General features: G+C 42.0%; 1 protein-coding gene across 4 annotated transcripts in view; it reads right to left on the bottom strand.

Annotated features, from left to right (window-relative positions):
- EPB41L4B (erythrocyte membrane protein band 4.1 like 4B) overlaps positions 1 to 24,786 on the bottom strand; it is a 249,728-nt gene that overhangs the window by 48,606 nt on the left and 176,336 nt on the right. For 2 of the 4 annotated variants that reach the window (XM_037889908.2, XM_043540419.1), the window contains exon 19: positions 18,441 to 18,511. In XM_037889908.2, coding sequence (XP_037745836.1) covers positions 18,441 to 18,511 — 71 coding nt within the window. The remainder of the gene's footprint in view (positions 1 to 18,440; positions 18,512 to 24,786) is intronic. The other 2 variants (XM_037889909.2, XM_043540420.1) reach the window with 1 other exon arrangement.

Raw genomic sequence — 24,786 nt, 5'->3', positions numbered from 1 at the left:
GGTGTGAGCATCCCCACTGCAAAGCACTACCAGAGTTACTGTGTCGTCTGCACTCGCCCAAGCGTTTCAAGGGAATGTCCCATAGTGGTTTGTGCTGATCTTCTTCTATGGTTCTCTCTCAGCCAACTGTGGGAGACCACGTCTGCCTTTTGAGGGGAACTGTGGGAAGGCACGGAGGGACTATCAGCTCTTGAGTGATTTAACCAGTGTCCTCACTGCAAAGTGGGCAGGTTACCATACTCAGTTAAAGTGGAACCTGAGCAAAGTATGAGAAAAAAATATAAAAGGACTGCTCCTGGCTTGAACTGATTGATCATTGCTTTCACATCCCCTTTGAATGGGAACATGTAATTCATTCTTTGAGGGTGTGGGGGAGAGAAGAGAAGGAAGAAAATATTTTATTTAAGAAGATTCTCATATAATTTAAGGGCCTGACAAGTGAAGCGCGTGCGTGCGCACACACCCCACACCCCCCCTGAAACCTTTCCTCAGTTTGTAGTCTAAGGTTTTTCCACTTTGGTTTTCTTGGTTAAGCGAAGGCTATACAAAGATGAGGAACAACGTGGTTTTGTTTCTGTTGCTATGATGCCAGGAAAGCTCTACTCATACCTCAGGAGGTAATTATCAAGAGGATTATCTGGCAATTTGAAAACTGCTTTTTGAGTTAATGCCTTTTTACTGGATTGCCATACAGATTGTGACCTTAACCAAGTATGCCCCTGAGGTGCAGTGATTCTGCACAGAGCTTTGGGATTTCCCTACTCTTTTCATTCCAGCTCCCTATTTTTCTTCCTTTTGAAACTCCCCCCCCCCCCCCAACCCTCTCCTCCTTCCTCCCCAGAATGAAAATACACCTACGGACTGCAGTCTAGGCTAAGACTGTAATGCTCCTGCGTTCTGGCAGAAAGGGGTGATACGAGTTCTTTTTCTACCCACACCTAGAACAATGCTCTCAGCCCAACAGTCACTGTCTGAGCTCAAAATCAGCTATAAATTCAGGTCTTCACATGGCAGTCAGGACATCCACTATTCATGTGGAGATTTTTAGAAGAGACAGAGGACACTCCTATTGAAATTCAGTTGGACTTGGGCACCTAACTCACTTAGCCTCTGAAAATTCCAGCACTGATGTCTAATGCAGATGATTATGTAGAGAATTATAATGCAATTTTATGATTTCTGATATCACTAGTAATAATGCCTTTTTGTAGTTAGCAAGTTAAAATACAGTCAGAAACCATTTTAAATAGCAAAAACAGCATCTGATTTGGGGCTATAGGTAACAGGCAAGTTCTCTGAACAGTAGATTTCCTGATTTTACTAAGGGAACAGCAGTATATTTGTTTCCTAATGGATTTACCTAGCCTTTAAACTAAGCCATTTTTCCTTCGGAGGCAGAATTGAAGTCTTTTCCTCACCTCTATGAACAGGTGTGAATAGCAGTATAAAATGAGTTTGCACCAGCAGATTTGTAGGATAAATTTAGCTACTTTGCTGATAAAAACACAGTAATATTTAAGAGTTCAAATTTTTCAGGTTCCAGTACGTGTACTTTGAAATTGTGCTAGAGGTACATGTGATGCCGGCAGATCAGTTCCAGCTCATGCCCAGGCCCCTAGGCCTCACTGAATACTGACAAATGCATCTCTGGAAACCAGTCTGGCTGACCTGCAGGTTAGTCTAGTTAAAATAGACTTTAGTGTTATAAGAATGTGTTTAATGGTCAGACTTTATGGAATTCTTGTAGGATGCTACATGTATTAATCAAACTTATAATGTCTGTATCCCATGGTATAAAGTTAAATTGAGCATTTGCCTTGTAATTGTGTAACTCACCAAACAGGCAAAAAAACATTAATTAGTGTACAGTGCTGGTCCTGTAGTCAAATCGAAACCAAATGAGGCATTGTAAGACATCAAAAAGAGAAAGACTTTGTTGCCCTCCCCACTTACATGAAGAAGAGGCAGGCATTGACACTTGTTCTATCAGCTTGTATTCTGGGGTGGAGGGGATAAAAATCCCTGACAAGGAGAAACTGGATCTTTATGCTTTCTGAACTCTGAGGGGCAAAGTTTCCTAAACATAAGCAAGAGATCCGAGTGCTGCTTGGCATGGGTCACCACTAAACGATATATGGAGCTGCTTATTATAGAAGCTTATATTACCTTTTGAAATCTCAGACTAATTCATTTGTGTGTGTGTATTTCCTGTTTTACCCTCTAAATAACTCTCTTACTTGGTTTATTACAAGATTGGTTATAGGTGTTGTCTTCAATTTGAGATCTGGTTACAACTGACCAGGAGTAAGTGTCTGGTCCTTTGGGACTGTGAGCAACCTGAATATTATTGTGATTTTTGCTGTAAAGTGACCATCTATCACATAGTCCTGGGTGTCTGGGTGGCAAGATAGGCTGGAATGCCCAAGGGGACTGTCTGTGACTCCGTGGTAATTCTGTATTAGTGCTTTTGGAGATCACCCTTGTTACTGGGTTGATGAAATCTAATTATAGAACATACCATCAGTTTGGGGTGTCTGCCCTGCTTTTTGAGAGTCTGCCCTGAGCTTGGCACTCACAGTCATGAGCCACGCCAGACAGTGTGATAATACACTGTACTCTGGTTAATGGTATAATACAGTAAGGTAATTAAGCAGATGTGAGAAGTCCCTTTGAAGGCAAGGAAGAAAGAACTGGATGTGTCACCTGGCAATGAAATCAAGCCACATGCTTAAGTAAGTGGATTCTCCATGACTTGCAGTCCAAGTCAAGACTGGATTTTTTTCTAAATAATACGCTGCAGTTCAAACAGAAATTACGGGCTCGATGCAAAAATTACTAGGTGATGTTCTGTGGCCTGCGTTATGCAGGAGATCAGAGAAGATGATCACAAAAATGGCTTCTGGCTTTAAAATGATCAATGTATTAATCTACCTTGCTGAATCTGAACTATATTGATGTCGGATATTTAGTTACATATTACATTTTTTCTAGAGCTGTCTGAACATTTTTCAAACAAAAACAGGGTTTTTTTGCTTTGTTGTTTTTCCTGTTAAAAATGGCCTTTCTTCAAAACCATTTTTGCCCACATTTTTAGTTTTTCACGATATATTTTTATTGATGTTTAACCAAACTGATTACTGAAATGTTTCTTTTCCCCAAAACCTGGGTTTTGAAAACAAACACAAAAATGGGCACTCTGAATGCTGTGAAATGAATACAGCCAGGAAATGGTGAAATTTGTCATGGAAAAAACCCTCACTTTTTTCAACCAGCTCCACTTTTGACCTATCCGAACTTTCTTATCTACACAATATTTATCTGGATAACTGTATTCTTGGTCCTGAAGAAACTAGCTGTCCATAACTGCCTTGCACTAACTACTGGAGGAATTTGGAACTGAGAAGAACAGTCTTGTGGTTAAGACACCAGACTGGGATTTAGGATATCTGGACTCAGTTCCTGTTTTTTCTAAGAAATGCTCAGATTCAAACCTCACAGATTTTAAGGCCAAAAGGGACCATTCATTATCATGCAGTCTGACCTGCACATAGCAGCCCATAGAACCTTACCCACACACTCCTATAATAGACCCATAACCTCTGGCTGAGCTACTGAAGCCCTCAAATCATGATTTAAACACTTCAAGTTACGAAGAATCCTCCATTTACACCAATTTAAACCTGCAAGTGAGCCATGCCTCATGCTGCAAGAGGAAAGTGAAAACCCTCCAGGGTCTCTGACCAATCTGACCTAGGGGAAAATTCCTTCTTGACTCCAAATATGGTGATCCATTAGACCCTGAGCATATGGCCAAGACCCACTAGCCAGACATCTGGGAAAGAATTCTCTGTAGCAATTCAGAGCCCTCCCCACCTAGTGTCCCATCACCAGCCACTGGAGATATTTGCTACTAGTACTCGGAAATTGGCTATATGGCATTGTATATGCCATCATACCATCCCCTCCATAAACTTATCAACTCGGTCTTGAAGCCAGTTACGTTTTTTGCCCCCCACTGCTCCCATTAAATGCAGCATCCAAGAAAAATTTCAAGGCTGCAGGTAGCCAACTCTATCAATGAAAGGTCTTAAATAGGATTCAGCATATGCAACTTCAGAGCTCGGAAACAGCTGGTACACACCAGTACAGCAGACCGGCCCCTTTCCGAAGAGACTGTTATGCTCTCCAGAATCTCAGGTTTCTTTCTTTCTTTCTTTTTTTAGCAAGTCTGTAGCTGTTATGATTGCAGAGAAATGCTCATAAATGAGTGGAATTGATGCAGAGATGACTGTGTGTGTTTGCAGAGAGCTTACAGCAACACCTCAGAGGTGTACACTTCACCATCCATCTCAGTGGAGATGCAACTCAGATGCCCAGCCATAACAGAAATGTTAATGTTGTTAACTATTACATTCCTCATGCATAAGAAAGGAGAGTGAGGATCACAGATCTGCACAACTTACCAGGAGTAACTTACCATGATTTTGGTGCTACAAGAGGGTAACATCTGGTAGATACCACCTCTAATTTTTCCCCCCCCCAATCAAGAAGTAGCCAGGCCCAAAAAGCCTAGTGGAGCCCATGGGCATATTCAAGTCCGACCAAAGGAGAGCCAAGTTTGAAGAGCCCAGTGGAGCAGACACGCCCTTTAAATATTCTACACGATCCATGAATGGCATCTCATTTTGATAACTCACGTGAGCAGAGGTTATTTTGCGGATGGATCTTGTAAGAGTGAATTTTTCCCCATACAAAGTGACCTCTGCACAACTTGACATAACTTATATTTCTTCCCCTCTCTTCTCTGGTGACTAACATCAGCCAGCGCTGAGATATAACATTTCATCTTGCGTTTCATGTTATACAGTTCCAAATGTAGTTAGCCCTAATGTAATAGTTTTAATTAGTTTTGGATTGTAAGATTTGCAAAGGAAATATAATAAATGAATATGCAGAGCACCAGATGGTGACTGTAGCTTCACCCACACAAGAAGAATATTCCTATTTGCAATCTTATCAAAGATGAGATAATTTGGATAATAAGGATCAACAAAGGTAATGCAACAGTTGGTCTTGAAAGAATTTCACAGACGAACGCTGAACCATTTGGCATGTTGAGCATACCAGACTGTTGATAAAAATCCAAAAGCATGTTACCATGAAAATAAATAGTTTAGTCAATAAACGCACCACATTAGAGACAATATCAAGTGATAGTAATGACAGAAATAAAAATAGCTAATCTTGCCAATGGAAACATTTGACTAGACGATGGATCCTTATTTATATTTCATTGACTTACCCCAGAAATGGAAGCACTTATGTTTATGTATGTGAATATTACTTTGCCAGGCATTTAACTAGAATTTATATGAAACTTACTTTGTCAATATTAATTTTGGTTGTGATTTTAAAGAGGTAAGGCTTGGAAAGAACAGGGAAGAAGAGTGTGTGACCTCTAGAGCACACTCCCTCCAGAACCTGGCATAGACCCCAAGGTTTCTGAATCTCACCATTCCTCTGTTGTGAGCAAATATGGGTGAAAACCACTCGCAAACCCACTATTTCATCCTTTGATAGTCCTGGTTCACACAGAGGAGGACAACTGTCTACTGCTATAAGTTACTCTATTTGCTTAAGAGCCAGAGGTCTGTGCAGTGGATCTAAAGTTTGCAGCCCTGTTGCTGAAGAATGTGGGTGTCAATATGATGTCACACAGTGGAATTTCTGTTTGGTGTTTTGTTTTTTTAAATTTAGGAAATTATCCACAAAATGGACCACTGCTCCCTTGAAAATCCACTGGGTGTCTGGAGGGAGGGTATGCGTAGCCCACTCTGAAAATAGATGTTCCTTAGTGCTGCTGCCATCAACAATTTTTCTGAATGGCTAAGAGAAAGCACACAAAACACATCACCTCTTTATGGGAAAATGAGCCAAACTGGCTTTTCTTAACCCTCCTGACCACATGGAGTAAATTCAGCAAATGGAAGAACTCTAACCTTTACCATACAATGTACCTCAGCCCCCGAGCAAGTCAGTCCCAAATATGCAGGAGTAACATGAAAATCTATTCCAATACCTTTTAGGAATAGAACCAGATTCACAAAAATGTCCAAAACCAATTGTAAAATGATTTCAGTATTGCGAATTGAAACCAGTGTGTTTTGCTACAAATACTCATCCAGCATGTCAGATTACTGAAGATGACAATCACCAGCCAACAATACTTATTCTTGATGGTATATGATAAGTTTAATGACCAAACATAGCTAATGGGACTCCTTCCTCAGGCATATTGCAATTATTTTTATAATCCATTTGGAACAATGTTAACCTTAAAATCTTCCTAGAAGGCACAACAGCATTTTAACGTGTTCAAGATGGTTTATTCCCCAGCTCAGGATATGATGATCTGTGAATCCCTTTTTTTTTTCCTTTTAGTTCACTCCAATACCACACAATAGGTTCCAATAATAGTAAAATCCTAAATCCAAATCCAAATAGTGCATAATCTGTGGATCTGATGAGATCATACCAGGGTTTGGAGTCTGTTAGCAATGTGCATTCATCTATCAGTCATCTGCACATTTGTCTGTGACTCACATGTGAGCAAGTGTGCTAGAATTTACCTTGAAAGATGATAAAGATCAAGCTAGAGCATACTTGTGTTAATATACTAATGTGTGTGTCTGGAGTACAATCTCTTTTTCCTCGTTAGACACTCCTGGCAACAAGGATTGCTACTCTGTCACCTGCTCTTGGAATTCTACCCTGTTCTAGTAAGCCTGTTCTATACTGGATTTATGTGACTGAGAACTAGGGGTTAAAATAGATTGAAACAAGATGAAGGAGCAGCAAACCGGGAAGAGGGGGAGCTGTGTGGACATCACAGTGCTCTCCAAAGCTGGGGAGAAGAATGGGAGTCCTGCATCTGCTATTAGCAGAGGAAGAACTGCACGCCCCCACCTCCTCCCCAATTTAATGCCTGCTGAGAACTGTAGGCTTGATGGTAACAGATGTCCAGAATTTAGCCTTGCAGTTACCATGTCCTCGTACGGAACACTAGAGAGTAATGCATACGCATTCTCCTTCCGGAGAATTGCTACAGCTACTGCAATTCCAGTTTTATATAGTTTTTTCATGGCTAAAATGAATGTGAAAATAGAAAGATGGACATTTTACCAAGTGTACAGAAAAATCCACTGACTGATATGTTGCTACTTTACTGGAACATGTTGTTACATACCATTATGGGGATATGTCCAAAGAGACGATTGGAAGCCAGCTTGTGGCAAAAACAGCCATACCCATGCATACCTGAGTGATTACTACTTGAGCCAGAACTAACTGTACACAGAGCTAGAGCAACTGTTAGCCAAATTGAATCTGCTATGGCAGATGCAAAAATAATTGCTCAGGGGACTACAGGCCATGTCCAAGTAGTTAGTTCATTAGCAGTGCAATCTCTCCAGACTAGCATAGGAGTTGCAGACAAGATGGTGGTAAACCACACAGTAAGCACTGTGTATCCCCGCACCTTTTTTTTTATGCAATAGATTGTCATGTTTAAATTAAGGATCTAAGGTGTATATATTCAGCTACACTAGATGCCCTGCAAAAAATGCCTAATGTCATGGGGTTGGAAAATCAGGGCATTCTGCTAATGTATGCGACAGCCATCATTCAGAAATCAGATATATGAGATTTCTGTCCCTGATGATATTGTCTGGAGTAATAAAAATACCTGCCTCTTATATAGTTTTTCATGAGAAGATATCAAAGGAGATTGGCATCATTAACCCCATTTTACACATGGGGAAACTGAGGCACCAAGAGGCGACTATTGCAAAATAGTTTGGGCAAATATTGGTTTATTTTAATGTTCCCAGAAATATTTGCATGGGTATTTGCAAAAAAGGAATTTTAAATTTGCATATGCAAGTATTTGCAACAAAAGCATTAGTGTACTTCTCAAATCAAGAAGCAGGAACAATACCATACGACTTGGCTGACCAATCATAATTAACAAATAAGTGCAATTCACACCTGAGCAAAAGCCCAATGCAAGGTCTATGCATCACTTAAGTCCTCTAAACAGAGCTGAAGTAGGACTTAAGAGGCATATTGTGCTCTCTCTCTGCACAGTTGCAAATTTCACCAACAATGAATATGCTCAGAATCCCTGTTCATCCTTATTCCAAAGACTGTTTATAATGGCCCATACATTACTGGATAATGTTGAACAGCAGGAGAAAGTTGTCATCTGCGCATCTACATTTCACAAGCAGAAAGAAAAACAAAACTGGTTGGATACATTATTTGTATTGCATTATTCTCTCAACCCTAGTTTTGAGTTGGGACGGTTATAGTTCACCTCTCCCTGTTCATGAATTACTTTGATATTTGCACCTCAAGAAAACACAGCCCACTGAACTGATGCTTGGTTTAGCTGTGTCAATTCTGCTTGAATCTATCTGTAATGTTTTCAGAGAGCATAGCAGAAATCTAAGCTACATTTGGTGACATACCTAAAAAACAAAACAAAAACAAAAAACAGTCCCAGTGCTTGGTTGTCTTAATGCACAGCACTTGAATACTTGCAGAGGTCTATATTGTAATAGAGCTTTTTACTACTTTAACCCCTCAAGTTGTAAAAAAACAACACTGGGCCCCACAGTTCAAACTGTAATACTGCACTGATGCACAAAGTAAAACTGAATAACAGTCATTTGTCTTTATTTGTGAGAGAAGCTGTGTCCCTGGAACTACAAAAGCCTTCATCTGATAACACAGTACAACGTAGTCTAGCACAACTGATTATACAAAACACAGTGACATAAACAAGATAAAAGTAAACAATACACAAATACATGCCAGAGTGCTCACTTCTAAGAATTTCAGCATGGTCCTTTTCAAAAGTTTGTAAACTTAGGCTTGTACAAAAGAAAAGGAAAATCTAATTTTATCTCCAAACTTTACCATCCTTACTCATGCTGAGTAGCACCTTATTTTGCAAATATCTGCACTGATCTACTACGCAGGATGAGTAAGGAAGAGAATCTACTCCAGACTGTGGAACAAAATGGCCCTTCTACAGATGTTATGATGTTGATAAATATGGAATGCTCTCCATATTGCGCATGTACATCATCACGAGAAGATCTGTGCTTCTAATTCTCGATAAGTAAACTTTTCAAAAATGCCTAAGTGTATTAGGAGCTTATGTCACATTGAAAGTCACTGGGAATCTAAGGGTATGTCTACACTACGAAATTACTCTGATTTTACAGAAGTCCATTTTTGGGAACAGATTGTATAAAGTTGAGTGCATGCGTCCACGCTAAGCACATTAATTCGGCGGTGTGCGTCCACAGTACTGCGGCAAGCGTTGACATTCCAAGCGGGGCACTGTGGGTAGCTATTCCACAGTTCCCACAGTCCCCGCTGCCCATTGGAATTCTGGGCTGAGCTCCCAATGCCTGATGAGGCCAAAAATTTGTCGCGGGTGGTTATGGGTAAATGTCGTCAGTCAACCCTCTCTCCGTGAAAGCAACGGCAGACAATCATTTTGCACCCTTTTCCCTGGACTGCCCGAGCAGATGCCATAGCACAGCAAGCATGGAGCCCGTTCAGCTCACCGCAGCAGTTATGACCATTGTAAACATTTCGCGCATTATTGTGCAGTTTATGCAGAACCAGAACCTGAAAAAACAGGTGAGGAGGCGACTGCAGCACGGTGACAAGAGTGATGAGGACATGGACACAGATTTCTCTAAAACCTCGGTCCCCGGCAATTTAGAGATCATCGTGTTAATGGGGCAGGCTCATGCTGTGAAACACCGATTCTGGGCCCAGGAAACAAGCACAGACTGGTGGGACCGCATAGTGTTGCAGGTTTGGGATGATTCCCAGTGGCTCCAAAACTTTTGCATGCGTAATGGCACTTTCATGGAACTTGTGATTTGCTTTCCCCTGCCCTGAAGCGCAAGAATACCAAGATGAGAGCAGCCCTCACAGTTGAGAAGCGACTGGCAATAGCCCTGTGGAAGCTTGCAATGCCAGACAGCTAGTGGTCAGTCCGTAAACAATTTGGAGTGGGCAAAGCTACTGTGGGGGTTGTTGTGATGCAAGTAGCCAATGCAATCATTGAGCTGCTGCTATCAAAGGTAATGACTCTGGGAAATGTGCAGGTCATACTAGGATGGCTTTGCTGCAATGGGATTCCCTAACTGGGATGGGGCTATAGACGGAAGGCATATCCCTATCTTGGGACCGGACCACCAGGGCAGCCAGTACATAAACCACAAGGGGTACTTTTCAATGGTGCTGCAAGCACTGGTGGATCACAAGGGACATTTCACCAACATCAACGTGGGATGGCCGGGAAAGGTTCATGACGCTCGTGTCTTCAGGAACTCTAGTCTGTTTAAACGGCTGCAGGAAGGGACTGACTTCCCAGACCAGAAAATAACTGTTGGGGGTGTTGAAATGCCTATAGTTATCCTTGGGGACCCAGCCTACAATGCCCTGACTCATGAAGCCGTACACAGGCACCATGGACAGTAGTAAGGAGCTGTTCAACTATAGGCTGAGCAAGTGCAGAATGGTGGTAGAGTGTGGATTTGGACATTTAAAGGGTTGCTGGCGCAGTTTACTGACTCGCTCAGACCTCAGCGAAACCAATATTCCCATTGTTATTACTGCTTGCTGTGTGCTCCACAATCTCTGTGAGCGTAAAGGGGAAGATGTTTATGGCAGGGTGGGAGGATGATGCAAATGACCTGGCCGCTGAATACGCGCAGCTAGACACCAGGGCAATTAGAAGACTACAGCAGGAAGCGCTGCGCATCAGAGAAGCTTTGGAAACCAGTTTCATGGCTGGCCAGGGTACCGTGTGACACTTCTGTTTGTTTCTCCTTGATGAAAAACCGCCCCCTTGGTTGACTCTAATGCCCTGTAAGACACCTGCCCTCCCCCCCTTCAATCACAGCTTGCTTGCAAAGGAAATAAAGTCACTATTGTTTAAAAACCATGTATTCTTTATTAATTGATTATAAAAATAGCGAGATAACTCACAAGGTAGCCCAGTTGGGGTGTGGGAGGTGGGTAGGAGGGAAGGAAAAGGCCACTTCAAAACTTGTTGAATTACAGCCTTCTGTTGCTTGGGCTGTCCACTGGGGTGGAGTGGTTGGGTGCCCGGAGCCTCCCCATCCCTCATGTTCTTGGGCATCTGGGTGAGGAGGCTATGGAACTTGGGGAGGAGAGAGGGCTGTTAAACAGGGGCTGCAGCGGCAGTCTGTGATCCTGCTGCTGTTCCTGAACTTCCACCAGACGCTGGAGCATGTCTATTTGATCCCGCAGCAGCCCCAGCATTGCATCCTGCCTCCTCTGATATTCCTGCCGCCACCTCTCATCTTTATCGTCCCTCCTGTCCTCACGTTCATTGGCCACTTTCCTGTACTGTGCTACTGTGTCCCTCCACACATGCTGCTGAGCTCTGTCAGTGCCAGACAACTGCATGAGCTCAGAGACCATTTCATCGTGCATGCGTTTTTTTTGCTGCCTTATCTGAGATAGCCTTTGGGACATAGGAGGGAGGCTTGAAACATTTGCAGCTGCGGGAGGAAAAAAAAGGGAGTGAAGTATTTAAAAAGATACATTTTACAGAACAATGGCTATACTCTTTCACGGTGAACAACACTATTCACATTACATAGCACATGTGATTTCGGTACAAGGTCGCATTTTGCATCTTATATTGAGTGCCTGCGGCTTTGGTGTTAGCGATCACACACGCAGTGCCGGGCAACAGAATTCAGCTTGCAGGCGGCCATGATAAGCCATAGTCTTTTGGTTCTGCAACCTTCGTAACAGCAGCGCCCTCCTTTCCCATACCAAGCAAAGCCCATTGAGTTGGCCATTTAGTGCTGCAGTTTTCGTGTTAACATGCAGCAGCAGAAACCTAACTAACCCCACCTCATCCAATTCTCTGGGATGATCGCTTTACCCCTCCCCCCACCATGTGGCTGGTATCAGGGAAGATGCCTGTTAGCCAAAAGCAAACAGCTCAGTGCCAATGCCCCCCCCCCCACTGCTTGGCTAACTGCGGGGAGCATTTCTTTTCAGCCACTGGCAAACAGCCCAGTAGGAACGGCCAACTCTGAATGTCCCCTTAATTAAATTCACGTATTTCAACCAGGTTACCATGAACGGTATCAGTCTGCTGAGGATAACACAGAGAGATAAAGAATGGATGTTGCTTGAATGCCAGCAAACACCAGGACCATATGCTGCCAGGCTTTGTCATGCAATGATACCAGATTACTTGCGACCAGTATGGCATGGTAAAGTGTCCTACCATGGAGGACGGAATAAGGCTGCTCTCCCCAGAAACCTTCTGAAAAGGCTTTTAGAGTACCTCCAGGAGAGCTTCATGGAGATGTCCCTATAGGATTTCTGTTCCATCCCCAGACATGTTAATAGAGTTTTCCAGTAGCTGTACTGGCCACGAATGCATTCCAAGTCCTCAGGGCAAATTAATCATTAAAAAACGCTTGCTTTTAAAACATTAAAATATTTAAAAAGGTACACTCACCAGAGGTCCCTTCTCTGGCTTGGTTGGGTTGGGAGGGTATTTCTCTCAGGGTGATAAAAAGATCCTGGCTGTCGGTAAGAACGGTGTGCTGCGTGCTCTCCTCAAGCTCATCCTCCTCCTCTTCCCCATCCGCAAAATCCTCAGGCATGGCAGAGAGCCCCATCATCGGAATCCACGGACAGGGGTGGGATAGTGGTAGCGGTCCCCCCTAGAATTGCATGCAGCTCAGTGTAGAAGTGGCATGTCTGGGGCTCTGTCATGGAGCATCCATTTGATTCTTTGGTTTTCTGGTACATTTGTCTGAGCTCCTGAAGTTTCACGTGGCACTGCATTGCATCCCTGCTGTAGCCTCTGTCCATCATGGCCTTGGAGATTTTTTGAAATGTTTTGGCATTTCGTCTTTTGGAACGTAGTTCTGATAGCACGGATTCATCTCCCCATACAGCGATCAGATCCAGTACCTCCCGTTCAGTCCATGCTGGAGCTCTTTTTCGATTCTGGGACTGCATGGTTACCTGTGCTGATGAGCTCTGCATGGTCACCTGTGCTGATGAGCTCGCCTGGCCAAACAGGAAATGAGATTCAAAAGTTCCCGGGGCTTTTCCTGTACACCTGGCCAGTGCATCCAAGTTCAGCATACTGTCCAGAGCGGTCACAATGGTGCACTGTGGGATAGCTCCCAGAGGCCAAGACCATCGAATTGCATCCACACTAACCCTAATTCGAAACGGCGATGTTGATTTCAGCGCTAATCCCCTCGTGAGGGAGGAGTACAAAAATCAATTTTAAGAGCCCTTTATGTCGACAAAAATGGCTTCGTTGTGTGGATGGGTGCAGGGTTAATTCGATTTAACGCTGCTAAATTCGACATAAACTCATAGTGTAGACCAGGCCAAAGATAATTACTAACAATTCTGAGATTGCTTCAGCTAGTTCCTTAAGTATCCAAGGATGAATTTCATCATTCCTTGCTGACTTGAATACATGTAAATTATCTCAATATTCTTTAACCTGTTCTTTCCCTATTTTGGTTTCCATTCCTTCCCAATTGTCAGTAATATTAATTGTGTTGAGTATCTGGTCACCATTAACCTTTTTAATGAAGACTGAAGGAAAACAGACATTAAACACCTCAGCCTTCTTGATGTCATCCATGATTAGATCTCCTTCTCCACTAAGCAGTGGACCTACACATTCCTTCTCCTTTATCTTGCTCCTAATGTATTCATAGAAACTCTTCTTATTGCCTTTTCTTTCTCTTGCTAAGTGTAACTTATTTTGTGCCTTCGCATTTCTGATTTTGTCGCTACGTTTGTGCTATTATTTTGTACTCCTCCTTAGCAATTTGCCCACATTTTGTAAGATTCTGTTTTGATTTTCAGGTCATTAAAGAGCTTCTGATGGAGCCATATTAGTCTCTTACTATTCTTCCTATTTTTTATTCGCATCAGAATAATTGGCAATTGTATGTTTAATATTGTTCTCCTTGAGAAACTGCTAGGTCTGTCTTATGAACTCTTTTTTCCCTTAGATTTTCTTCCTGTGGGATCTTACCAAGCTGTTCTCTGAGTTTGTCCAAGTCTGCATTTTTGAAGCCCATTGTCCTTATTCTGATGCTCTCACTCCTTCCTTTCCTTAAGATCATGACATCTTTCATTTCAGGATCACTTTCTCCCAAATTGCCTTCCATCTTGAGATTTGCAACCAATTCCTCCATGTTGGCCAGACTCAAGTCTAAAATGGCTACCCCTCTAGTTATTTTCTCCACTTTCTGAAAAAAAGACATTGTCCCCAATACATTCCAAGAATGTACTGGAAATTCTGTGTTTTGCCATATTACTTTTCCAACAGATATCTGTAGTTAAAATTCCCCATTACTACCAGTTATTTCTGTTATTTGCTATTTACACCTACACCCTACCAATATATTGACTATAGCCACAATCCATTTAATTGTTTTAGTGGATTCACCCCACTAAGCCAAATCACTTCTGTTCTATCCAGACAGAGCATCAGCGAACTCATTCTCATTTGGGTCAATGCCTTGGGTAGGCAAACAAGAAGATCGCACCATCTGGATCTGATGAAAATGAAATGAAGGGTTGAATGTCCTGAGTATACAGATGGCACCATAGCCCAAACCCTCTCACTGTATCTCATAATAGCATCATACGTATGTTGCCTGAGTGGAATTCTTTTCAGTCTTCAGATATGAGGGCCCCTTGGGTGGATGAACAATTAATCCACACCAACCCCCTGCTGACCTTCCAGAAAGGGAAAAATAGAGCCATAGAAAAACAATCCCATCCACCTTGCCAGATCCCACAGGCATGTCTGCAACATCTGTTGATCGATAGTAGAAAGAGGCAGTGGATGTAATAAATCAGCATGGACACTTACAGAGTGTTGATTAACTAGTTCTCTCCTTAGCAACATTAAGGAGAGCAGGAAAAGAAAGCCCAGGATCAGTAATGGGCAGTCAATAATTGTAATCTCCAACTCAGGATTTCTATTCTCAAGGAGTTTGCAAAACTCACGTATTTCATAAAGAGCTTTTAGAAACATGTATATAGTTTGTTTTTTAAGTAACTAAAAAATTCCTATTTTTCTGAACGACCATACAGAAATTTCCAGAATAAATCCCCACTACATAGGCCCTGGAACTGAATTTAATGACTAAGCTTAAATATGGATTTAAACTAGTCATGTCCAAACCAGGTTCTAAGGCAGTTTGATCCACCAAAACGTGCTAAAAATAAAATCAACAGGAGAAAAGGAGACCCCCCCAGCCCTCAAAACCAAACCAAACCAAAAAACCTTTCAAGCCATACATCAGAAAGAAGCAGTGAAAGGAAAGGGAATTAAAACACGGTTTAAAATAAAACAGAAAACACCTCTCCACTCCCACCCCATTTTTTCCTTGGCAGGTTACCTTTAAATGATGTTTTGATGTTATTTTCAGTTTGATGTTTACGCCAACCTTGTGGTTATTTGGTCTGTAGTCACGGATTTAGAGAATTGGAATGGTCATTACTACGTAACTGAGGTGAATTGATTTGAGTACTCATTAATGTGTAGTTCTGCACTTCAAAGTGACTTAAAATGGCATTTGGGGGTTCCCTGTTTACTATTACTCAGTCACGCCATGGCATGGCCCATTTGGTCCCTGTCCACCCCAAACTGTACTTGAAGGGAGCCCTTTGCACCTGGCCCCTTTTCTGATTGCATGAAAAGTCTGTTGTGGGGGGTGGGGGGGCGGGAAATCGGATGCCTCTAAGGCACAACCCTTCCTTGCCATGGATCTACCTCTTTCTACCCCACCTTCCTGACCTCATGGAAGCCTCTCAGCAGGTCTAGGATCCATATGAGAGGGATGAAGATTGAGCAGCCCCGGTGCATGCTGGGGGTGGGGACAGAGGATGTGTGTCCTCCCACTCTCTGGCTCCACTGAGAACCTCTGCAAAAAATAATAGAGAAAGGCACCACTGTGGCTAGAGGGGTTCCCTGTTAAAGTGATTCCAAGGACCCTACCTTCCTACCTACCCCGCCCCCAAGGAAATCTGCCAGGTTTGAGGGCTAGCCCTGTAAACTTTTCTACAGAGGGTACCACCTCCATTGGGTTGGTATGGGGGATCTGTGCCAGGGGATTCCTCACAAAGTATTCCTCTCCCAAAGCTTCCTGCCCCATGGCTTTTCTGTGGAATGGGGTATTGTCTGGGCCCAAACATGCATTTTACAAGTACAAAGTGGTTCTGAAGGAGTTTTAGTTTGAAAATCTCTTCAGCTGTCAATTAAAAACCGTACATATACAAATAGCCTGATCTGCTATGTGCAGTATTGCCAGGCCCAGGCATTCAAACATCTTGACTCAGGCTCCAAAAAGTCATGAGACTTTAAAATAATAAATGTTGGGTTTTTTTTTATCTGCCTTCATTGTTTGAGCATTTAGGGGTCATGTTTTCAATCTTTTCTTTGCAACCATGGGGGCTGGTAACTTACTTTTTTTTTTTTTTTTTTTAATTACCTGAGAATCTCAGCTTTCAAGTGGTGCCAGAAGCTGAGGCCTTAAGAAAAACAGCAAAATGTCACAAGAGAGCTAACACCACTGTAAGAAGATATTCTACTGGCACAATTTCCTTGGTGGCACTGACGTGGTAAAGGGCGTGTATTGTGGTACTGTATGTTCAGATGAAAGGAAAACAGTGGTGAAAAATGTGTTACAGAAATGGAGGGAACAGAGCACAGTTACAGAGGGAAGCAGAGAGAGACAGTGGGATACTTTATTTGTATCCCCCCAAATTTCCAAATTAATTAGAATAAAGCAGTTGTGTCCAAACCTGTGACCCATTAGGCTCTGAACTGTGGCTGTTGAGGGTGACAGTGTTAAGAAAACGTGTTTGACTATGAATATGTCTTGCCCTCTGATTTATGAAGTCGAGTGTTTGAATCAGCCTCATTTAATACTGAGAGGGTTGGGGTTACCAGGTCCCCATCAGTGCCAGGAGCAGCTCTGGTGTGAGCTGGGAGTGCTTTGATCAGTTGCTGTCCCTTTCTTATTGTATCTGCTCAGCAGCTCCTCCTGTGGGCATCTTGTTGCATCACAAGGGAGGGGAAAGGAGAGGGAGAAGAGAATATCTCTGCTTGATTCATCACCTGCAATCCTGCCAGACTGTGAGAGCCCAAGAGAGAGCAGGACAGGTGCTCAACTAGTTCTGCCTGAGCCTAGGGAAAGAACTATTGATTGGGGACCCAGGAGGTTTTTGAAATAATATGTTCATTCTTCAGGGTGAAAAGGTTAGCTAAATCTGTAATGAAGTAACCAACAAGCTCAAAAAGCTACCACAATTAGTGGTTTGACAGCCTGCTTGACAACCATACTGTACATCAATTTATTCCCATCTGAAACTGTGCAACCCTTCTGACACTGATGATGAATAAAATTATGTTACTACCATTCATGTAAAGGCAGCATGCTTCCAAATAACCCGCATAGTGAAGTCCTCTTTTTAAAAAAACCCCAAACCTGGTATAAGAATGTATTCTCTGGGATTCAAACAGAACATTAAAATATGATGCTCTTTTCAATGGCTATCTGCAAAAGGAAAATTCCTGTGAGAAGAATCAGCTTCCAGTGTAACAAAAATGCAATCCAAACCAGGCCTTCCCGCAGATCAAGAAATCCAAAGAAACACATTTTCTGTGCACTAAAACAAATGCTCCCTTTTCCACTGCTAAAATAATTCCAGGAAACAGAAAGAAACATGAACAGTAAACAAGGTCTGTGTTTGTGCAATACCTAGCACAACTGGGTCCTGGTCCGTGACTGAGGTTCCTAGCCGCTACTGCAATAATACAAATATTATAACAGTAGCAGCAGCAGAAGATTTCATTAATTTAGAAACAGCGGCGTTCGGATAAGTGGCATCAGAGTGGAAATCAGATTCAAAATACAGGAAATAGAGATTATATTTTAAAGCTACTCTGAGTTTTAAAGGTTATGATTCTTACCCATATTTTCGACCCAAAATGTTTTGGGTTTTTTTGCTCTTTGCAAAACTGAAATTGTCTACACAAATCTTTCCAAGTTTTAATCTCGCCTGAATTTTGAAGCTGAGATTTTGAAGACTGTATATACTTAGACACATAGTTTAAACACAACCTTTCTACAGATTGTACTTTGAAGAAAATACACTGTATAATCAGGTTGCTGCTTGCCAGACTTCACACAGTAATTGAGATATGTATATATGGATTTTGGCATGCATACTGTAGGCAACGTTTTGAAAATGTTGTACTACGTAATGTATTTATTTGATGTTTTCCCTACAAACAAGAAGTAACAGACCTTACATTAGGGTCCTGCAGACTGGAGGCCTTACTGGTATTTACAAATGATGTGTCTTCTTTCCCCACCTGCTAAAGGAAAGAGCCATAATTTAGTATAATGTCAACATATTTATGTATATAATTATAGTATGGTATATATTTATAGTATAATATATTTACTATATAACTATTTCTACAAGTATCAAAATAGTTTCCATCTATAAAATGCCAGTTGTGCCCAGATTTTAAAAACAAAATTGTTTTGTTTTCCATTTACTTCTGTTGAGATTCATTTAAAAGTTGATCAGCTGGAGAATACAGGCACAGTATAATAATATTGTGGGAAGATGATCTTTTTGGAAAAACGTGGATATAAACGCACATTCCATAAAATATTTAAGCATAAGTAGTGGAACCATTGAAACCAAATATACCCCTTTTTCTTCTGTTTAACCCCTCCCCAAAACTAAACTATGTGCAGATTATTTCCAGCTGCATATCCACAGCCTAATTAGAATCACCATGCCAACTCTCATAATTCTTCAGACATTGAAAAATTAATAGAAAAAGTAATACCTCAACAAACAGTTAGTCTCTACATAAAATCCACAAAAAGCTCTCCATTCCCCTACAAGCCGCAGACCTGGTCTCTTTTGTATACTTTGTTTACAAATGCTGGAAAAACAACTATGTATAGACATAATATTGCTTAAATGAAATTGCCAGACAAAGCAGCCCAGCAACTAATTTGACTTCGCCGTTTATTACTCTTCGGTGTAGATCCAAGACTCCAATATACACATATCACCAGCGCAATATTGTACCTGGTCCCCATCCACTCTACTAATACTGTCTACAAACACTACAGTATCTCCATATCTATAGTTGACTAGAGGGGCGATGACTTTACCTACTCTATTTAAAGGATAGAGAGGAGTTAGTTGATTTAGTTGGGGATTGGTCTTGCTTTGAGCAGGGGCTTGGACTAGATGACCTCCTGAGGTCCCTTCCAACCCTGATATTCTATGATTCTACGATAGTGCATACAATATATTACCTATTGTATTATTTTTTCATTGTTTATTAAAAACAACAACACTTAATATGTAGATTTTTTTTTTATACTTGGAGCACTTCAGAAATTTATAATTAACCTACAAAATTGACTGGAAATACTTAAAGAAAAGCACCTACACTATGCCTAGTTCACATTGGGCTGGGTATGGGACATAGCAAAAATTAATTCTTAAATTTATGACATTCAAATGTTTAGATTTTTTTCAAACTACAACCTGTAGTGAGTTTGTGTTTAAGGTCTATATATTCACAATCGAGCTCTGTCTTAAAAGGTTTTTGTTTAGGGAATGAGGAAAAAAACTGAATCACAGTTAACGTAGGTGGGCTGCAGAAGTTAGTACTTTGCTCTTTAATATTTATGGCAGGTGATGATGCTTCACATAAAACTGCTGTATGTCTGAATGTTGAAAATATGAATGCAGCTGTCAGAGACTTAACACACAGTCTCTTCTGTCCAAATGATATCTTAATCATGTGCATTGTTAAATGATAATTAGCTAGTTTCTTACTATTTGTCAAACTGACTCTTTAAAAATCACAAATTTTACTTTATTCCAATATTAAAATTACCAAATTGAAAATGGAGAGTGAATTGAATTTTTAGACACACTTGAACATAATAATAGAAAATAGAGTTTCATTATTGAGAATGGAGCACAGGAAGATTACAAAAGTCAGCAATTGTAACGGCCAATTAAATTATTAAAATTCCATCTACTTCAGCAATATGAGATGAGTGTCCCCTTTAGCCAGCTATGGGAGGGATCCAGAATATTACTGGCTAATAACGGTTTCCCCCGATCCTGTGACAGTAAGATGACATCTACACTTGGAGCTGAGGGTGTGATTTGCAGCTTGTGTAGACATACTCATACTCGCTCTCAGTGAGCTAGGATGCTAAAAATAGTAGGGTAGCATCAGTAAGCAGAGGCCTGGGCTAGCTGCCACAAGTTCAAACCCACCCAGATCCTTTGTGTATGCACCCATGGCGGCCAATCCATGACATTGCTCAATGCTACCCATGCTATCATGGCAACAATACTATGTTTAGCTCGATGAGAGCTAGCAGAAGAATACCCACACAAGCTGGGAATCACAGCTATAGCTCCAAGTACAGATGAAGCCTTAATCCCAAGGCCATTGCTACCTCCCCAGCATGGATTTACATTGGAACATGCTAAATGGAAGGGCAGGAAAAAGGAATATTCTTAAACATTTTCTACATATTGAGAGCTTCTTCATTATTATTTTATGCTAACCAGTGAGCAACTTCCTCAGCACATCTGAAAGTATCTAACCCATAACTTGAAACAAGAACCATATACAAGGTAAAATTCCCATAGGAGTGTCCAGATTGTTGGCGCTCCTAAAGAAATGCAAATATTATGATCAAGATTCATCCCTCTCTTTGGGGACACCCAACAATCTGAAAAAGGAGTTTTGTCTAGAACCACCCAATATCTGGTGGGAAATTTATATCAGAAACTACCCAGAGAGGTTCCTGTGACTACTAAACTCAGGAACCTTCATTGTTAGAGGCTCTGACATCTACATAGTAACGATGTCTGAAGGCACAAATGCAGCGACATGTGGCTGCTCAGCAGACTTCTTCCACTGAGGCAGATTCTCTCTCTGACCAGAAGTCAACCATGCTATAAGAGGAATGAGCTTTAATGCCTGTGGAGTATGGCAGGCCATCTAGTACATACGCTTCCTTTGGACACAGTCAGATCCATTTAAGTATTATCAAAAGGGAAACAGCCTGGCCCTTCTTGCAGCCAGATTATAGGAGAAATAGGGAACCCAGTACTCCAAGCTCTTTGACACTATGGATCCTAATGCCATCCCATAGGATGCCAGGCTCTTTCCTTATCTGAGACTGGCCCAGGGCAAAGAAAAATGAAATTAATGTTCTGATTTCAATGAAAAACAGTTTGGATAAAACTGCCAACAGGGTAACAAGTTACTTTATCATTGGGGAAAAACAAGACAAAGGAAGTGACAGGACAGAGGCACTAGCCTGCATGCTCTCCACAGGTAAGTGGTTTCCAAGAAAAGCTACAGTTATTGAAAGCCAAAATAAGGACGCCGAAGGGAGAAGTCCAGAACTTAAGAAGCACCAAACAGACTCCAGTTGCTTAAGCGATGTGCCTAAATTTCACTAAATTATGCGCTTCTGATTTCTAGAGATGCTGAGCACCCACTGCTCCCATTGCTGCTGAGCCAGGATTTATGGCATGCCCTTCTTTAGGTTCTCCTCTAAGCACAAAGAGGATCCTCAACCACAGCCTGGGGGTGGAGGGAGAGTGGGAATCAGATATCTAATGATCGTCTCAGAGTTCCACTGAGGTAGGAAAGCTCTTAGGAGGAGTTGGGAGTGCTTTCTGGGAATGAGCCCATGTCTCCCAGCAGCTGAAAGACTTGCCTAGCAGATGGAGTCTGCATAAACCTGAGCTTCCTCATTATGTTGATGACCTTTTCCACTGTTTATTGTGCTGGGCTGAGGATCCACCTACAAACTGTGTGACTGTGATGGAGAGGGGCCGGAGGAGTATACAAGGTTCACCGCAGTAGTCAGTAGTCCTTTCTATGACTAATTAGACTAGGACGTAGGCTCAGGAGACCCTGCAGGGTAACACTGCAGTGCAGGCAAGCAACAGACCCAGTGAGCTATTGTGAGGCATCGTGGGTCTCGAACTCATGTCTGCGGGTCCCCAGGCAGCCCTAATACCTAATACCTAATACCCTAATACCTAATACCTAATACCACAGCAAACATCTGGCAAAGGAAAATGAAATTAATGTTCTGATTTCAATGAAAAACAGTTTGGATAAAACTGCCAACAGGGTAACAAGTTACTTTATCATTGGGGAAAAACAAGACAAAGGAAGTGACAGGACAGAGGCACTAGCTTGCATGCTCTCCACAGGTAAGTGGTTTCCAAGAAAAGCTACAGTTATTGAAAGCCAAAATAGGCAAAAAGGAAAAACTTTTTCACTAGGAGGGTGGTGAAACACTGGAATGCGTTACCTAGGGAGGTGGTAGAATCTCCTTCCTTAGAGGTTTTTAAGGTCAGGCTTGACAAAGCCCTGGCTGGGATGATTTAACTGGGAATTCGTCCTGCTTCGAGCAGGGGGTTGGACTAGATGACCTTCTGGGGTCCCTTCCAACCCTGATATTCTATGATTCTATGATTCTATGGCAACTCTCAGATACCAGCAGGGAGTCTGGGCTGGTGAACCCTAGCTCACCATAAGCACTGCTCACAATGGTCCCAATTGGAGGAGACTTGCAACCAGAGTCATGGTTTAAGCCAGAAGGCGGCACAGGAAGTTGTGAATGCCGGCTGTCTGCTTTATCGGCTCCTGCTGTTTTGCCTGATTCCTGCCTTCCTATCCTGTTCCTCCTGGTCTGCCTTGTTCCAGATTACATCCTGGTGTTACACCCACCCCGGCTACTGACTCCAGCTCTGACCCTCGGCTCAATTCCTGACTCTGACTCATGGCTTGACTCCCGACTCTGTCTCTATCTCTGACCTCTAGTTCCTGACTCTTGTTCTGACCACTAGGCCCGACCACCACTCCTCTGACCACTAGGTCTGACTGCCTATATCCCTGTTCACAACAGCTATACTGTATGTGTGTGTGTGTGTGTGTGTGTGTGCCCCGCTTCCTAAACAAAAAATCCACTTAGTGTTTACACCACCTTATTCCTGTCTCTTCGTTATCACGGCATTATCGTCAACATTATGCCAGTTCCACATAAGGAACATCTTGTTTTCCCCTTCTGACTTTGTGAATCAGCCCAAAGGTTGACTGAAGCACCTGATCCCATTCAAAGACAGTCAGGCTGCTGACTGGGGGAGAAAAGGTTCTGAAAGCGGATTTTTGGAGGTTCCTGATTATGCAAAAGGGAGGGGGAGCAACACCCTTTCCAGATTGCTGGAATCCTCCAAGCAGAAGGACAGCAATAGCAATGGCTCAATGGCCCTGACTGAAAACAATGCTTCCCCCTGCATGTCTGCTGGTCTGAAATGAAACCGAGGAACTCTGAAGCGCATGGGATATTTTTCAACTCCCTGCTAACATACCCAACCATGATCTCATTATATTTCATAAGCTAAGCAGCAAGGTCACTGGGAAAAGAAGCCTCCAAGAAAAACCCTGGTGCAGGAAGTGTTGTTGGTATTTTAGCCGATAGGACTCTTCCCTTGGGATCAGAATAGCCTCACGGTCAGCTCTTTGAGGTAGGACCCATCTTTTTGTTCTGTGTTTGTACACTGCCCTAGTACAACAGGATCCTGATCCACGACCGAGCTCCCAGGTGCTACTGCATGGCAAATAATAACAAATAATACTTATACCATTCAGTGTTAGCAGGCACTGAATTACTAAAAACCTTTTCTGATGAGAGGCAGAAGTGAGGTCTTGATATGTGGTCATAACAATCTTGTGGCACTTTTTGCAAGTCTGTCCCTTAGTATCCTGGGGATTTTTTTTATTCACCCTTGACTACTTTAACTGAACAAAGTTGTCATCATTTTTTGTCACTCCTTTTTGAGTAGAGTTGCTGATTCCCTTATAATGGTTGCTGTATTCCACCTAATGATGCTCCCCCATCCTACATTCCCTTAAGTCCTATCTTTCTGTAGCTCTGCCTCCCTTTATTTCCAGCCTGAGACTCACTTTTAAAGTTAAACAAATCTGTTTCCTTTGACAGACAGAATATAGCCAATTTGAATTATAGCCATTTAAATTCCATTGTTATGAACAATTATAACTGATGTGATGTCACATTCATTGGAGTTGGAGTTGAGAGTATCACAACAATTGCTTCTTTTTACTTAGCTTGGAATTTGAGAGTGAATGTATTGCTCATCCAAGTGGGTGACTAATAGCAATGGCTTTAGCAAGGCATTGTGCAAAGAGCCCTGTACAAGCTTCTTTCTCTAATATAAACACACACCCTCCTCACAAGGCACAGCACTTCAGCCTGGACCTGTTATTCTCCTGTTCTGGGTCTTTTAAATTGAGATTGTCAAATTATGCAGGGATGTGCGATAAGCACAAGGAAGACCAAGAAGATATCAGCAAATTTGCATTATTTCCAAGCAAATCTTGGGTATAAAATATAATCCATGATGGAGGACAGACTGACATGCTTGAAATTTTCATCATTTCACAATGTTTGAGTAGCCATCTAGCAAAAGGCAGGAACTCCTCCAGGCATCCAGAGATATTTATCCAAGTCCTGTTATTTTTCACACAAGAGTATAAATCCCCCAGTA

Source organism: Chelonia mydas, chromosome 2 (assembly GCF_015237465.2).
Source record: "Chelonia mydas isolate rCheMyd1 chromosome 2, rCheMyd1.pri.v2, whole genome shotgun sequence".
Taxonomy (NCBI): Eukaryota; Metazoa; Chordata; order Testudines; family Cheloniidae; genus Chelonia; species Chelonia mydas.
Note: the sequence above shows the minus strand (reverse complement) of the source record. Positions and strands in the feature narration are given on the sequence as shown.